Source organism: Aotus nancymaae, unplaced genomic scaffold, assembly GCF_030222135.1.
Source record: "Aotus nancymaae isolate 86718 unplaced genomic scaffold, 86718_ANA_hifiasm-v0.15.2.pri h1tg000004l, whole genome shotgun sequence".
In the NCBI taxonomy this organism is placed as follows: Eukaryota; Metazoa; Chordata; class Mammalia; order Primates; family Aotidae; genus Aotus; species Aotus nancymaae.
In genome coordinates this window covers 164,403-182,863 of record NW_026988415.1, presented here as the reverse complement: position 1 = coordinate 182,863, position 18,461 = coordinate 164,403, and the positions used below count along the sequence as shown (strand labels likewise).

The following is an 18,461-nucleotide window of genomic DNA, read 5'->3' as shown; positions in this document are numbered from 1 at the left end:
CAACACAGCCCCAAAATACATGAAGCAAAAAATTACAAAATTGAAGTGAATAGATGATTTAACAATAATAGTTGGAAATTACAGTATCTTCAATCATAGAAGAAACAATAAGGCAGAAGATATATATATGACTTGTACAACTTTACAAACCAACTAGACCTAACAGACACACCTATAGAACACACCACCCAATAACAGAATACACATTCTACTCAAGTGCATGTGAAACATTCTTCAAGGTAGACCATATGAAGGTTACAAAATAAGTCTCAATAAACCTGAAAAGACTGAAACCATACAAATTATGTTCTTCAGCACAACAGGATGAAAGTAGAGATCAGTAACAGAAGGACATTTGGAAAATACACAATCATATGGAAATTAAAGAGCACACACCTATACAACCAATAGGTCAAAAAAATCACAACGGAAATTATGAAATACTTTGAGATCAATGAAAATGAAAAGACAACATACCAAAACTTACGTGCTACATCAGTGCTCATAAGTGCTCAGAGGGAAATCACTGCTCAGAGGGAAATTTATAGCTGTAAATGCCTATGTTAAAAAAAGAAAGCTCTCAAATTGATAACCTAAACTTTCACATTAATAAACTAGAAAAAGAAGGCTTTGCAGATACTGCTGCCATCAACCGTGGTCAAGTCCACTGTGTTCTTTAACACTATTGCTGTTGAGGGTGAATCTTTGGGCCAGGTCTCCTTCAAACTGTTTGCAGACAAATTCCAAAGACAGCAGGAAACTTTCATGCTCTGAGCACTGGAGAGAAAGGATTTGGTTATAAGGGTTCTTACTATCCCAGAATTGTTCCAGGCTTTATTTGTTAGAGTGGTGACTTCACATGCCATGGTATTGGCAGCAAATCTACCTATCAGGAGAAACTTGATGATGAGAACTTCAACCTGTAGCACACAGGTCCTGGTATCTTGCCCACAGCAAATGGTAGACCAAATACAAATGGTTCCAAGTTTTTCATCTCTACTGCCAAGACTGAGTGGTTGAATGGCAGGCATGTGGTCTTTGGCAAGGCCAAAGTTGCCATAAATGTCACAGAAGCCATGGAGCACTTTAAGCCCAGGAATGGCAAGACCCACAAGAAGATCACCATTGCCAAATGTGGACAAATCTAATAAATTTGACTTGTTTTATCTTAACTACCAGACTATTTCTTCTGTAGCTCAAGAGAGCATGCCTCCATCCCATTTGCTCTCAATATTCTACAATCTTTGTGCACTCACTGCAGCTCTTTGGGTTCCGTATTTTCCTTATTCCCCTCCACGTCTATCTGGATTGCAGAGTTAATTTCATTATTATAAAATAAAACCTACATAAAAATTTCAAAGAGTAACTAGAAAAAGAAGAGCAAACTAAACCTAAAACAGGTAGATGGAGAAGACACCAAGGATTATAGCAGAAATAAAATGAAAGAGAAGAGAAAAATAAAGAACAAAATAAGAAAGTTCTCTTAAGATCAACAAAACTGATAAACTATAGCAGACTTACTAAGATAAAAAGAGACAACACCAAAATGGCTAGTTTCAGGAATAAGAGGACATTACTACCAACCTTAGAGAAATAAAAAATTATAAAGGAGTATCTTGAACGATTATAATCCAAATAAATTCAATAACCTAGATGAAACAGGTAACTTCCTATTAAAACACAACTACCTAAACTGACTCAGGAAGAAATAGAAAATCTGACTAGACTTATAGCAAGAGATTGAGTCAGTAATCAAAAAACTTCCCACAAATGAAATTCTGGAACCAGAAGTCTTAATTGCTGAATTCTACCAAACATTTAAGGAAGAATCAACACCAACTAATCACAAACTCTTCAAATAAATAAACAAACCAAGAAAAGGGAACACTTCCTAACTCATTCTATAGGCCAGTAGTATGTTAATACTAAAGTCAGATAAATACACACAAAAACTACGGATCTCAAGCCCTTATAAATGTAGAGGCAAAAATCCTCGATAAAATACTAGCAAACCAAATCCAGCACCATATTAGGACTGACCATGACCAAGAGGGGTTTATCTCAGGAATGTAATAGTTCAACATAGTAAAATGAATCAATGTACTATCCAATATTAACAGAATGAAAGGAGAAAAAAACACGAGATTACCTCCATAGATGCAGAAAAGGCACTTAACAAAAGTCAACCACCATTTCATGATTAAAAAAAAAAAACCACTCAATAAACTAGTAATGGAAAATAATTTCCCATTTTGTTCTGCTTACTCCATCAGAGTCTGCTCTCTATGTGCTTTTTAATGATAATTAAGCTTACTCTATTGGATTTTTAAAAGCATTTATATGGTTTATTTTGGCCTCATCTGTTAACTTCCTAGAAATAAAAGAGAATTTCCTCAACCTGATAAAGGGCATCTGTGAAAAATCTGCAACTGAAAGCATACTTAAAGGTGAAAGACTAAAAGTTTTTTTCCTAGAATCAGCAACACGACAAGGATGTCCACTCTTATCACTCCTATTCAACATTGTAATGGGAGTTCTAACTACAGCAATTAGTCAAGAAAAAGAAAGAAAATTTTTGAGATTAGAAAGGAAGAAGTCCAACTATCTCTATTCACAGATGCTATGATTTTATATATAGAAAACCCTAAAGAATCCATACCATTTTTTAAAAAAAAACTATTAGAGCTAATGAGTTCAGCAAAGTTTCAGGATATAAGGTCAATACATGAAAATCAGCTATATTTCTACACAGTAGCAATGATCAATACAAAGAGGAAAAGAAGAAAACAATTTCATTTATAATAGTAATAAAAAGAATAAAACTGTTGGAAATAAATTTAACCAAGGAAGTATAAACACATGTACACTAAAGGTTACAACACACTGTTAAGAAGTTAAAGACCTAGAACACATGGACACAGGGAGGGGAGCATCACACACTGGGGTCTGTGGGTGCGGGCAGGGAGTAGGGGAGAGAAAGTGGGGGGTAGGGAGTTGGGGAGAGATAGCATAGGGAGAAATGCCAGATATAGGTGTGGGGAGGAAGGCAGCAAATCACACTGCCATGTGTGTACCTATGCAACAATCTTGCATGTTCTTCACATGTACCCCAAAACCTAAAATGCAACAAAAAAAATTAAAACCAAATGAGAGACCTATAAATACTAGCCTCTTGCTATTTAAAATGGTGATAAACCACATGTTCTCACTCATAGGCGGGTGTTGAACAATGAGAACACATGGACACAGGGAGGGGAGCACTACACATTGGGGTCTGTTGGGGAGAAATAGGGGAGGGACAGCGGGTCGTGGGGAGTTGGGGAGAGATAGCATGGGAAGAAATGCCAGATATAGGTGATGGGGAGGAAGGCAGCAAATCACACTGCCATGTGTGTACCTATGCAACAATCTTGCATGTTCTTCACATGTACCTCAAAACCTAAAATGCAATAAAAAAATAATAAATTCTGAAAAAAAGGAAAAAAGGAAAAAAAAAAAGAAAATAAAGACCTAAATTAATGGAATGAAATCCTATATCCATAGATTATAAGACTCAATACTGTTAAAATGGCAATATTTCCCAAATTAATCTGCAGATCCTATGCAATCCCCATCAAAATACCAATTGCCTCTTGTGCAGAAATGGACAAGCTAATCCTAATATCCACACAGAATTGCATAGGACCCTAAATAGTCAAATCAATCTTTTAAAAAAGAGAAAAATAGAATGACTCACACCGCTTAATTTTAAAACTTACTACAAAGCTACAGTAACCAAAATCATGTGGAACTAGCTTAAGAATACAGATATAGATCAATGTTATAGGATCAAGGGTCTAGAAGTAAACCCTCATATTTATTGTCAATTGATTTTCAACAGGATGCCAATACCATTCAATGGAGAAAGGACAGTCTTTTCAACAAATGGTGCTCAGACAGCTGGATAACCATATGCTAATGAAGCTGGACTCCTACTTCTCATCATATACAAAAATTAACTCGAAAATGGACCAAACATCTAAATATAAGAACTAAAACCACTCTCAGAAGAAAATATATGGCTAAATCTTCATGACCTTTGATTCGGGAATGGATACTTAGCAATGACACGCAAAGTATGGGCAACAAAAGAAAAAATAAATTAGACATTAATCAAAATTTAAAATGTTTGTGCATCTAAGGACATTATCAAGAAAGTGAAAAGACAATATACAAAATGGGAGAAAATTTCCCAATCATATCTATGATAAATGTATAAAGACATCATTAGTCATTAGTCTTTAGGGAAATGCAAATGAAAACCACAATGAGGTCCCACCTCACACCCACTAGGATGGCTTTAATTAAAAAAACAACGACAACAACAAGTTGGTAAGGATGCAGATAAATTGAAACCCTCGTACAATACTGATGGGAATGCAAAATGCTTCAGCCACTGTGGAAAACAACTTGGCAGTTCCTCAAAAAGTTAAACAGAATGACCATAGTAACCAGAACTTCTACTCCTAGGTATATATTGAAAGGAATTTAAAACAGGTATGCAAACAAATATGTGTATATAGCATGTTCATAGTAACATTATTCACAAGCCAAGAGGTAGAAATAACCAAATGTCTATTAACTGATGAGTGGATAAACAACTTGTGGTATGTCTACACAATGGAATATTAATTAGCCAAAGAAAGAAATGAAGTACGGATGCATGCTAAAATATGGACGTGCCTCCAAAACATTACGCTACACAAAAGAAGCCAGACACAAAATTCTACACACTGTCCAGTTCAACAAATGGTGCTCAGACAGCTATGTAAAATATCCAGGATAAATTCATAGATACAGAAAGTAGGATAGAGGTTATTTGGGGTTGTGGGGCTAAAAGAATAGAGAGAAACTGCTCGATGGGTAAGGAATTTTTCCTGTGAAGTGATGGAAATGTTTTGGAACTAGATAGAGATGGTGGTTGTACAACATTATGAATACCCTAAAATGCCACTTAATTGTTCACTTTTAAATGAAGAGTAAAAGATACAAAGTAGTAGACATATAAGATGAACAAGCTTAGTGATCCAATGTAAAACATGAGGACTATAGTTAATAACATTGTATTGTGTTCAGAATTTTTGCTAAATGAAATACTGCTGTTCTTGTCAGACAAAAAATGGGTAATTATGTGAGGTGATGGATATATTAACTTGCTTCACTAGTTATTTATTAAGTTGTATATGTATCTCATATCATGTTATATACCTCAAATATACACAATAAATTTTAAAAATAAAATGGTTAATTTTACATTATATGATTTTGCCTCAAAACATTATTATTATTATTACTTGAGATGGAGTTTTGCTCTTGTTGCCCAGGCTGGAGGGCAATGGCGTGATCTCGGCTCACCACAACCTCCGCCTCCTGGGTTCAAGCGATTCTCCTGCCTCAGCCTCCCGAGTAGCTGGGATTACAGGCATGCGCCATCACACCTGGCTAATTTTGTATTTTTAGTAGAGACGAGGTTTCTCCATGTTCATCAGGCTGGTTTCGAACTCCCGACCTCAGGTGATTTGCCCACCTTAGCCTCCCAAAGTGCTGGGATTACAGGCATGGGCCACTGCACCCAGCCTAATATTTTTTTAAGAAGGATGTCTGATATTATTTGGCTATGTTCCCACCCAAATCTTGCCTTAAATTGTAGTTCTCATAATCCCCATGTGTCATGGGAGGGACCTGGTGGGAAGTAACTGAATCATGGGGACAGTTACCTTCATGCTATTCTTGTGATAGTGAGTTCTCATGAGATTTGATAGTTTTATAAGGAACTTTTCTCCCCCTTCACGCTGCACTTCTCCTTGCTGCTGCCATGTGAAGAAAGACATGTTTCCTTCTCTTTCCACCATGATTAGAAGTTTCCTGAGGCCTCCCAAGCCATGCTGAACTATGAGTCAAATCTCTTTCCTTTGTAAATTACCCAGTCGCAGGTATGTCTTTATTAGCAGCATTAGAATGGACTAATACAATGTCTTAGTCTTTTTTCTGCTGCCTATAACAGAATACCTGAAACTGGGTTGGTTATTTATTTATTTATGAGATGAATTCTCACTCTGTCACTCAGGCTGGAGTGCAGTGGCATGATCTCTGCTCACTGCAGCCTCCGCCACCCAGGTTCAAGCAATTCTCCTGCCTCAGCCTCCCAAGTAGCTGGGATTACAGACATGTGCCATCATGCCCAGCTAATTTTTGATTTTTAGTAGAGATGGGGTTTTGCCATGTTGGCCAGGCAGGTCTCTAACTTGTGACTTCAAGTGATCTGCCTGCCTCAGCCTCCCAAAGTGCTAGGATTACAGGCGTGAGTCACCGTGCCCAGCTGAAACTGGGTAATTTATAAAGAAGAGGAACTTATTTCTTACAGTCATAGAGGCTGAGAAGTCCAAGGTTGAGGTGTCACATTTTGTAAGTGAGGGCCTTCTTGCAGGTGGGGACTCTCTGCAGAGTCTCAAGGTGGCACAGGACATCACACACCAAGGGGGGCTGGTTGCTAGCTCAGGTCTCTCTTTCCCTTCTTATAAAGCCGCCAGTCCCACTCCCATGATGACTTACTATCCATTCAACTATTAATCCATGAATGGGTTACCTCATTCATGAGTGCAGAACCCTCATGACGCAATTGCCTCTTTCAGGAGGCTGACGTGTGAGGATCACTTGAGCCTAGGAGTTCAACTCTAGCCTAGGCAACACAGTGAGACCCTATCTCATTTTTAGAAAAAAAAGAAAAAGAAAATTTAAAAAAGGCCTTGCCTGTCAATACTGCTACATTGGGAATTAAATTTCAACATGAATTTCGGAGGGGAAAAACATTCAAACCATAGCAAGGGGATTGTTGCAATTCTGTTTTAGTAAAAACTATATTTGGAAGTTGAGAATATGGGAAGTCTTTCTCTTAAAAAAACTCCTTAGGAAGATTTTGGGTACATTAACTCATACCTCAATGTGAAGACCACACACCCCAGTGGATGGATATTTATGGTAAGAGAACCACATGTGACAACGTGTAGTCATTGTGTGTGTGTTGTGTGTGTGTGTCTGTGTATTTAACCTACCTCATCATCAGTTTAGAGACAAATTTATGTCTCTAATTTCCATTTGACTTTGTACCAGTAAAATGCAAGAGTACAGCTTGTCTAAATGAGCTTATTTATGTATAATTATATTATGATATAGATACAAAAGAGGAATTACTAAAACCATTATTAAAGCAAGTTCCAGAAAAGCAATTGTCATTTATATAAATATTAGCTTAAAATTTGCATGACTCAAACAACTCTTGTGTAAAACTATTTATCTGTCTTAAAGAAAATTAACTGACCATAAATATAAAGGTTTACTTGCAGACTCTCAATGCTGTTCCATTGACCTATATGATGCCAGTACCACACAGTCTTAATTACTGTACCACACAGTTCCACACAGTCTTGATTACTTGTGCAGTTCTGCCCTGCCATGCCCAGTTTCTGGAAAAGTCTTGTTTCTCTGAAGATCTGCAGGTGCCATTCAAGAGAGGGCAGTCCCTACCTGCATGTGGAATCAGTTGTTCTGTCAGAGCCCGAGCCTACATTGATGTAGAACGAGAGCTTCAATTTACACACATTTTTAGAAACATTAACTACAGATTTTCCTGTTGTAAGCCTTTAAATGGGGTTTCTCATCATTTGTAATTGAGATCAGAAGAGTCTACTTATCAAGGACTAAGAATAGTAGGTCAACTTCATCAAAACAGTGAGTTCCTAAAATAAAGAGACACTTTTCTGTGAAGGCTTTCTCAAAATGACAAACTCAGAAAAAATTCTTAGCTGCTCAGCAAATGCTTCCCGCAATATGGCACTTTCACCAGGAGTGATTCTCTGTAATACTGTGCGGCACTGAAACAGTGAACAAAACAGGGTGGGCTCCCCTAGGTGCAGTTTAATAACGGGAACTGCTTGGTCTGAATGTTTATGTCCTCCCACCCAGCCCCAAATTCATGTTGAAACTTAACCCCCATACTGATAGTGTTAAAAGGTGAGGACTTTGGGGAGGTGATTAGGTCACAAAGGGCACCGTTCTCACAAATGGGACTACTGCCCCAATAAAAGAGGCTTGAGGCAGTCCTTTTGTCCCTTCTGCCACGTGAGAACACAGCTAGAAGTCATCATTTATGAAGCAGAAAGCAGCCCTCACCAGACACTACATATGCCAGCACCTTGATCTTGGACTTCCCAGCCTCCAGAGCTGTGAGTAATATATTTCTGTTCTTTATAAATTACCTAGTCTAAGGCATTTTGTTATGGCAGCACAAATGGACTAACACAGGGCCCATGGTATTCTCAGGGAATGGGGACATTCATATGAAGTTTTATTTGGCAGAATCAGAAGTATTTTCTCCCATGAGATGATTACACACAGAGAGGGAAAGGGAGAGATGGACAGCAGTGGTGGGGGACTCTGAAAGCAACATGGATGAGCCCTGAAAACATTACACTAAGTGAAAGCAGCCAGACATAAAGTCCACATATTGAATGATTCCACTGATAGGAAATGTTCAGAATAGGGAAGTCCATGGAGACAGAAAGAGATTAGTGGTTAATTGGGGGTGAGGGGTGGAAACAAGAAGAATTGGGGGATTGGGAAGTGACAGGTAAAGGATACAGTGTTTCTTTCTGAAGTAATAAAAATGTTCTATAACAGACTAGTGATGGTTGTGCAACCTTGTGAATATACTAGAAACCACTGGATTGCACACTTGAAATGGGTGAATTGTATGAACTATATACCAGTAAAGCTGTTTAAATCTTTGAGACGAATGCCCTTACATTCAGAATAAAACGGTTGGCTGGGCATGGTGGCTCACGCCTGTAATCCCAGCACTTTGGGAGGCCAAGGTGGTTGGATCACAAGGTCAGGAGACCAAGACCATCCTGGCCAACATAGTGAAACCTCATCTCTACCAAAAATACAAAAAATTAGTTGGGCATGGCAGCGCGCACCTGTAGTCCCAGCTACTTGGAGGCTGAGGCAGGAGAATTGCTTGAACCTGGGATGCAGAGGCTGCAGTGAGCTGAGATCACCCCCACTGCACTCCAGCCTGGGCAACAGAGTGAGACTCTGTCTCAAAAAAAAAGGTCGTCACTGTGCCCTTTAAGATCCTGCATGATCTGTCCCCTACAATTTCTCTGTCTTTCTCAACATTCTCCAAACTCTAGCCGCACAGGCTGCCTTTGGGGCCACAGAATAAGCCTGGCTCTTTTCTGCCTCAGAGCTCTCACAACTGATCTCTTGGCCTCAAAGGCTCCTTCCTCACTTCCTTGAACATTACCTTTCCTCAGAGATGCCTTCATCACTTAATCTAAAGTAGCTGCCCTTAATCTGGGGCCCTTGCTATCTCATCACCCTCTTGAATTTGGTTGAGAGTACTCAGCAATATCCGAAAATATTTTAGGTACTGCATGTCTCCTTCCAGAGAAAACAATTCATGAGAGCAGTGACCTCTTCCACATTGTTATGCCTAGCACCTAGCAGCAAGCCAGCACTCAAAAAACACTGGCAAATAAATAAATAAAGGTCATATATGATACAATCTCTGGCCTAGGTGGTTCAGGGATTTTTAAAACAAGCAGAGGAATGCACAACGCGCAGAGAAGAACATTCTTTGCAAGATAAGTATCTGGAGCAATGTAAGGTGGAGACCTATCTCTTTGAAACTTCAATTATGAGAAATATAAGCTAAGATAGAAAAAGGGGTGACAGCATGATGTGGTCTTGTGGGCTGTCATTTAACCATATACATCACATACGGGTTGTCCTAGGGGTCCCCAGACACACTGGCTGATGGGTGCTGATGAGAAAGATCAGATGGGCCAGCACAAGACTTGTAAAGGGATTTTACGTATTAAAAAGTCCCCGTCAATTGGAGATAGGATATGCTGAGATTTAAAAAGTTCCCATCAAGAAGTTAACAAATTTATTGAAAGTCTATTTATACTTACCAAGTTTGTGTGATTTTTGGTCCTATTTGTTTTGGAGATGTTAAATGATTTCATTAAAACCATCACTGCTAACAAATTAAGTGTATTTATTTTCCTGGGGATCTAAGAGGCCACCTGCATGCAGAGGACAGCATGAATGCTCAGGAAAGACTTGAGAATGCTCGAACCACTCACCTCACATCGTACACAAGAAGTTAACTTTTAAGAGATTTATACTTCTAGGTCTATGATCAATTTGGAGTTAATTTTTGTGTATGGTGTGAGGTAAAGGTCTAACGTCACTCTTTTGCATGTGGATATCCTATGGTCCTAAGCACTAGGTGTTTAAGAGACTGTTCTTTTCACTTTGAATAGGTCTTCGTGCCTTTGTTCAATCAACTGACCATAGATCTAAAGGTTTCTTTCTAGACTCTCAGTTCTATTCCATTGATCTCTAGCCAGTAGCCTACTATCTTGATTATTGTAGGTCTGTAGTCAGCGCTACAATTAATAAGTGTAAGTTCTCCATCTTATTCTTGTTTTTCAAGATAGCTTTGGCTATTCTGAGTCCTTTGAATTTCCATATAAATTTTAGGGTCAGCTTATCCACTTCTGCAAAAAATCCATCTGGGATTTTGTCAAGAATTGCGCTGAGTCTGTCACTTGATTTAGGTCTGTTTGACTCTTACACCAGAGGCCTAGCCACAGTCAGTGGTTCCAATCAAGTCAGTCAAAGAACAACAGTAAGGCTAATTCTTGCTGAGCACTCACCTTGTTCCAAGGACTGTGCTGAGTGCTTCACATGGCTCCACTTATGTCACCCTTACAATGATCCTAGGAGGTAGGGCTTCTTATTATCTTCATGTAAGAGATAAGGAAACTAATGTGCAGACAAGTGAGGTGACTTACCCAAGGTGACAGTTCACAAGTGGCAAAGGTAGAGTTTAGACCCAAGAAGTCTGACTCCAAAGCCCTTGACAATCTCAACTCAATTTATAATATAAAGAGATCTTGATAAACCCATTTTTAAAAGGCAAGTAATCTGGCAGTAAAATGGGGGAAGAATGTGAACAATTTACCAAAGAGGCAAATGCAAATGGCCAGTAAATATATGATGCTCCATTTGACTATAATCAGGGGAATGTATAATAAGCAATAAGATATTATTTTGTCCATCATATTGGTAAAATACTTTTTATTAATAAAATTCAGTGTTGGCATGGGTCTGGGAAAACAGGTACTATTATAACAACATCAATCAATAGTGCATAATGGCAAATCCATTTTGGAAAACAATTTGGCTGAGTTTTTTTTATAATATAAAACACACATATCTTTGGTCCTAGCAGTTACACTGCACTTGGGCACAAAGGACATGGACAAGAACGTCCACTGTAGCCCTATTTATAATTACATAAAAAGGAAATAAACCATGTGTCTTCCAATAAGGAAATGGCAATTCTGGTCATGGCCAAATCCACATCACTGGAACGCTGACTCCACAAGGCACAGGTTTGTGTGTGATTTGTTCATGGCTGTAGCCCCAAAGCCTAAAACAGTAACTGATACATAGTTGGCACTCAGACATTTACTGAATGCATACTGTGGTATACCATGCAGCAGTTAAAATGAACAAGGTGTGTGTGTGTGTGTGTGTGTGCAGGTGTGTATGTTTGTGTATATGCGTGCATATATGTATATGTATATATATTATATATCTATAAATATATATTTCCTTATTTGGAAAAAGGGTCTCTGTGGATATAATTAAGTGAAAGATCTCAAGATGAGATCATCCTGGATTATCCAGGTGGGCCTTAAACCCAGTAACAAGCATCTTCGTAAGAGAACGAAGAGAGACACCAAAAGGGGAACACCATGTGACAGCAGAGGCAGAGATTGGAGTGATGCGACCACAAACCAAGAACACCTAGAGCCACCAGAAGTAGAGAAAGGCAAGGGAATATTCTTTCCTAGAGCCTTCAGAGAGAATGTGGCCCAACCGCCACCTTGACGTAGAACTTCTAGCATCCAGAACTGTGAAAGAATAAAGTTCTGTGGTTTTAAGCCATCCAGTTTGTAGTACTTTCCTAAGGCAGCTGGAACAAACCAACACAGACAGACATGTTGTCTTAGGACTTCAGTACACAATAAAGAGCCTCACACATGTAACGTTAAAAAACAAAACAAAACAAAACAAAACAAAAACACCAAACAATTTCTATCTGTAGATGTACATAACAACATTGAAAACTAATTGGGAACAACATGCCCCAAACTGGCTATAGTAGTTCTCATGTCAGTAGAAGGGAGAAGGGTCAAGAGAGACCTTGGCTTTACTTTATAAGCGGTTATCATTTTTTAAAAGAATGGTTTAAGGAGGCCGGGCGCAGTGGCTCACACCTATAATCCCAGCACTTTGGGAGGCCGAGGCAGGCAGATTGCCTGAGTTCAGGAGCTCGAGGCCAGCCTGGGCAACATGGCAAAACCTCATCTCTACTAAAATACAAAAAGTTATCCAGGCGTGCACCTGTAGTCCCAGCTACTCAGGAGGCTGAAGCAGGAGAACTGCTTGAACCCAGAAGGCAGAGATAGCAGTGAGCCAAGATTGTGCCACTGCACTCCAGCCTGGGCAACAAAGTGAGACTCCATATCAAAAAAAAAAAAAGGAATGGTTTAAGGTTTTATGTTCTCCAATAACCTATCAAAATGAAACAAGTTAAAAAATGAAAAAAAAAATAAATAAAAGGAAAATTGATAACAAAGCTTAGCATTTGAGAAACTACACAGACTCTATTTCAAGAAAAGCCATAACCAGGTGTGTCTGATGCTTATAATCTCAGCATTTTGGGAGGGCAAAGTGGGAGAATCACTTAAGGCCAGGAGTTTAAGACCAGCTTGGGCAACACAGTGAGATACTGTCTCTACAAAAAGTTTAAAAACTTAGCCAGGTGTGGTAGTACACACCTATTAGTTCCAGCGACTCGGAAGGCTGGGATGGGAGGATCACTTGAGCCTAGGAGTTTATGACTGCAGTAAAGCTTTGATGGTGCCACTGCACTCCAGCTGGGGCAACAGAGCAAGATCCCGTCTCAAGAAAAAAAAAAGCCATTATAAAATCAATCTAAAAGGAGAAACAAATCTTTTATTCACTTCAAAGTGCCTTTTTTTCTGAGTTAAAAAAGACAGCCCTTGGAGGCCACCGCTGATACGTCACACCAACAGGGGCTATGACCTGAGCTGCAGAAAATGATTATTACACATTGTTAGGTATTCTCAACAACGTATTTTAAATATTCAAATTTTACTTTAAATAATATAACTACTCATATTTCTTTCTTTCTTTCTTTTTTTTTGAGACAGAGATCTTGCTTCGTCATCTAGGCTGGAGTGCAATGATACGATCTCCACCATTCCAACCTCCACCTCCTGGGTTCAAGTGATTCTCCTGTCTCAGCTTCCCAAATAGTTGGGATTACAGGCATGTGCTACCACACCCAGCTAATTTTTGTATTTTTAGTAGAGACGGGGTTTCACGATGTTAGCCAGGCTGGTCTTGAGCTCCTGACCTCAAGTGATCCTCCCACCTTGGCCTCCCAAAGTGCTGAGATTACAAGTATGAGCCACCACATCCAGCCACTATCCATATTTCATCTGATCAAGTAAAATATATTGTTTTTCTTCCGCATATATTATGAGTGGATGATACGCATTATTGTTTGTGTTAAATAGTTTATTTGATTTACTACTCACGCTTTACTGAGGAAGTTTCTTTCAGTGCATCCTCCAGATTAAAATCATCAAAGTCCCCAGATCCTAAAAATTAAAAAAAAAACATTAAACTATCTTTGCATAAAACAAAGTAATAATGAAATACCCTCTAGAAATGGTCATTTCCCTTTAGAAAGTGAAGGAATAACAAAAGATATTCTATGCAAATAGAAACCAAAAGTGAGTGGAGGTAACTATACTTATATCAGACAAAACAGAGGTCAATATTGTTAGCAAACTAACATAGGAACAGAAAACCAATACCACATGTTCTCACTTATAAGTGGGAGCTAAATGATGAGAACACATGGACACATAGAGGGGGACAACACATAGTGGGTTCTATTGGAGGGTGGAGGGTGGGAGGAGGGAGAAGATCAGGAAAAATAACCAATGTGTACTAGGCTTAATACCTAGGTGAGGAAATAATCTGTACAACAAACCCCCATGATACAAGTTTACCTATATAATAAATCTGCACATGTATCCCTGAACTGAAAATAAAAGTAAAAAAAAAAAAAATAGACTTTTAAAGTCAAAAACTGCAAAAAGAGACAAACGAGGTCGTTATATGCTAAAGGGGTTGATATATTAAGAAAGTATAACAATTGTAAATACATACACATCCAACATTGAAGCACCTAAATATTTAGAGCAAATTTTTTTTTTGAGACAGAGTTCCACTCTTGTTGCCCAGGCTTGAGTGCAATGGCACGATCTCAGCTCACTGTAACCTCTGCCTCAGGGTTCAAGTGATTCTCCTTTCTCAGCCTCTCAAGTAGCTGGCATTACAGGCATGTGCCACCACACTTGGTTAATTTTGTATTTTTAGTAGAGATGGGGTTTCTCCATGTCAGTCAGGCTGGTCTTGAACTCCCAACCTCAGGTGGTCCACCTGCCTCAGCCTCCCAAAGTGCTGGGATTACAGGCATGAGCCACCGTGCTTGGCCTATAGAACAGATATTAACAGATCTAAAGAGAGACATAGACTGCAATACCATAATAGTAGAACACTTCAATACCTTACTTTCAACATTGAACATATCGTCTAGACAGAAAAATCAGAAATAAGAAATAAGAAAACATTAGACTTGAACTACACTTTAGACCAAATGAACCTAACAGATATTTACAGAACATTCCAACCAGCAGCAACAAAATACAAACTCTTCTCAAGTACACATGAAACATCCTCCAGGATACATCATATGTTAGGCCACAAAACAAGTCTTTACAAATTTAAGAAGACTGAAATCATATCAAGTATCTTTTCTGATCAAAATGGCATGAAACTAGAAATCAACAACAGGAGGAATCTTGGAAAACTCACAAATATGTGGAAATTAAACAATATGCTCCTGAACACTCAATGCGTCAAAGAATAAATTAAAAGGAAACTTTAAAAATATCCTGAGATGGCCAGGTGTGGTGGCTCATACCTATTATCCTAGCACTGTGGGAAGCCGAGGTGGGTGGATTACTTGAGGTCAGGAGTTTGAGACCACCCTGGCCAAAATGGTGAAACTCCATCTCTACCAAAAAATACAAAAAAAATTAGTTGGGTGTGGTGGTGTGCACCTGCAATCCCAGCTACTCAGAAGGCTGAGGCATGAGAATCACTTGAACCTGGGAGGTGGAGATTGCAGTGAGCTGAGATTGTGCCATTGCACTCTAGCCTGGGTGACAGAATGAGACCTTGTCTCAAAAAAAAAAAAAAATCTTGAGACAAATCCAAATAGAAACATAATATACCACAACTCATAGGATGCAGCAAAAGCTTTCCTGAGAGGAAAGTTCATAGCAATGAACACCTACATCAAAAAAGAAGAAAAATCTTAAATACCTAATGTTGCACCACAAGGAACTAGAAAAAGAACAAGGTAACCCTGAAGTTAGTAGAAGAAAGGAAATAACAAAGATCAAAGCAGAAATAAACAAAATAGAAACTAGAAAAATAATAGAAAAGACCAGTGAGACAAAAAGATGGTTTTTGAAAAAAATTGATAAACCTTTAACTAGATTAAGAAAAAATGAGAAGACTCAAAGAAAATTAAATTAAAGAGGAGACAGTACAACTGGTAACACAAGAATACAAAGAATCATAAGAGACTACTATGAACAACTATACACAAATTTGATAACCTAGAAGAAAGACATGAATTTCTAAAAACACGCAACCTACCAAGACTGAAATAGTAAGAAATAGAAAATCTGAACAGACCAATAACAAGGAGATAGAATCAGTAATAAAAAGGTTCCTATCAATGGAAAGACCAGGACCTGATGTCTTCAATGCTGAATTCTACCAAACTTTTAAAGAAAACAAATACAAATCCTTCTCAAACTCTTCCAAAAACTGAAGTGGATAGAATATTTCCAAACTCATTTTATGAGGCTAGCACTACCCTGACATGAAAGCCCTATAAGAATACAAGAAAAGAAAACAACAGGTCAAAGTCTTTGGTGAACATAGATGCAAAAATCCTTAACAAAATACTAGCAAACTGAATTCAATAGAACATTAGAAAGATCATTCACCATTATCAAGTAGGATTTACCCCAGCAATGCAAGGATGGTTCAATATATGTAAATCTATAAATGCAATACACCCCTAACTCACTTTATGAGACCAACATCATCCTGATGCCAAAACCTGGCAGAGACACAACTAAAAAAGAAAATTTCAGGCCATATCCATGATGAACATTGATGCAAAAATCTTTAATAAAATACTGGCAAACCAAATCCAACAGCACATCAAAAAGCTTATCCATCATGATCAAGTCAGCTTCATCCCAGGGATGCAAGGCTGGTTCAACATACGAAAATCTATAAATGTAATCCATCACATAAACAGAACCAAAGACAAAAACCACATGATTATCTCAATAGATGCAGAGAAGGTCTTCGACAAAATTCAACAGCACTTTATGTTAAAAACTCTCAACAAACTAGTTATCAGCAGAATGTATCTCAATATAATAAAAGCTATTTATGAAAAAACCACAGCCAATATCATATTGAACAGGCAAAAACTGGAAGCATTCCCTTTGAAAACTGGCACTAGACAAGGGTGCCCTCTCTCACCACTCCCATTCAACATAGTATTGGAAGTTATGGCCAGAGCAATCAGTCAAGAAAAAGAAATAAAGGGTATTCATTTAAGAAAAGAGGAAGTCAACTTGTCTCTATTTGCAGAAAACATGACTGTATATTTAGAAGACCCCATCATCTCAGCCCAAAATCTCCTTAAGCTGATAAGCAACTTCAGTAAAGTCTCAGGATACAAAATCAATGTGCAAAAATCACAAGCATTCCCATACACCAATAACAGACAGAGAGCCAAATCATATGAGCGAACTCCTATTCACAATTGCTACAAAGAGAATAAAATACCTAGGAATACAACTAACTAAGGACGTGAAGGACCTCTTCAAGGAGAACTGCAAACCAACTGCTCAAGGGAATAAGAGAGAACACAAACAGATGGAAAAACATTCCATGCTCACAGTTTGGAAGATACTGTGAAAATGGCCATACTGCCCAAGGTAATTTATAGATTCAATGCTATCCCCATCAAGTTACCATTGACCTTTTTCACAGAACTGGGAAAAAACACCTTAAACTTCATATAGAACCAAAAAAGAGCCTGCATAGCCAAGACAATCCTAAGCAAAAAGAACAAAGCTGGAGGCATCACACTACCTGACTAAATGTGATACACCATATTAACAAAAAGGAAAATGAAAACCACATGATCATCTCAATAGATGCCGAAAAAAACACTTGAGAAAATTCAACATCCATTCACGTTAAGAACTTTAAAAAAAGGTATAGAAGAAATGTACCTCAACATAATAAAGGCCATAATATGACAAGCCCATAGCTAATATCATACTCAACGGTGAAGAGTTAAATGCTTTCCCTTTAAGATCAGGAACAAGACAACAATGCCCACTGTCACTACTTCTATTCAACAGAGTAAGTTATATCCAGAGCAGTCAGGCAAGATCAAGAAATAAAAGTCCTCTCTGTAGAAAAGGAAGAAGTTAAATTGTCTCTGTTTGCAAGTGATATGATCTTATGTGTAGAAAATCCTAAAGACTCTACCAGAAAACTGTAAGAACTGATAAACAAATTTAATAAAGTAGCAGGTTACCAAACCAACATACAAAAACCAATAGCATTTCTATATATAAACAATGAACTTTCTGAAAAAAGAAAACAATCCCATTTACAATAGCATCAAAAAATAAAATGCTGAGTAGTAAACATAACCAAGGAGATAAAAGACCTGTACATTGAAAACTATAAAACAATGAAGAAAAATTAAAAACAGAAATGAAAATATATCCTATGCTCATATATTAGAAGAATATTGTTAAAATGTCTATATTACCCAAAATGATTTACAGATATGATGTAATTTCTATCGAAACTCCAATGTCATTTTTCACAGAAATGGAAAAAATCCTAAAATTTGTATGGAACCAGAAATGACCCCCAATAGCCAAAGCAATCTTGAGCAAAATGGGCAAAGCTGGAGGCATTGCACTTCTTTGTTTCAAAATATATTATAAAGATAATGTAATCAAAACAGCATAGTAAGGGCATAAAAACAGACACATCAACTAATGGAACAGGATAGAAAGCACCAAAGTAAACTCAAATATTTACAGTTAACTGATCTCCAACAA

General features: G+C 38.0%; 1 protein-coding gene across 4 annotated transcripts in view; it reads right to left on the bottom strand.

Moving 5' to 3' along the window:
- The window catches only part of CD99L2 (CD99 molecule like 2), a 131,662-nt gene that overhangs the window by 46,956 nt on the left and 66,245 nt on the right, over positions 1 to 18,461 (bottom strand). For all 4 annotated transcript variants that reach the window (XM_012477324.3, XM_012477322.3, XM_012477325.3 and 1 more), the window contains exon 2: positions 13,746 to 13,808. In XM_012477324.3, the coding sequence (XP_012332747.1) occupies positions 13,746 to 13,808 (63 nt within the window). The remainder of the gene's footprint in view (positions 1 to 13,745; positions 13,809 to 18,461) is intronic.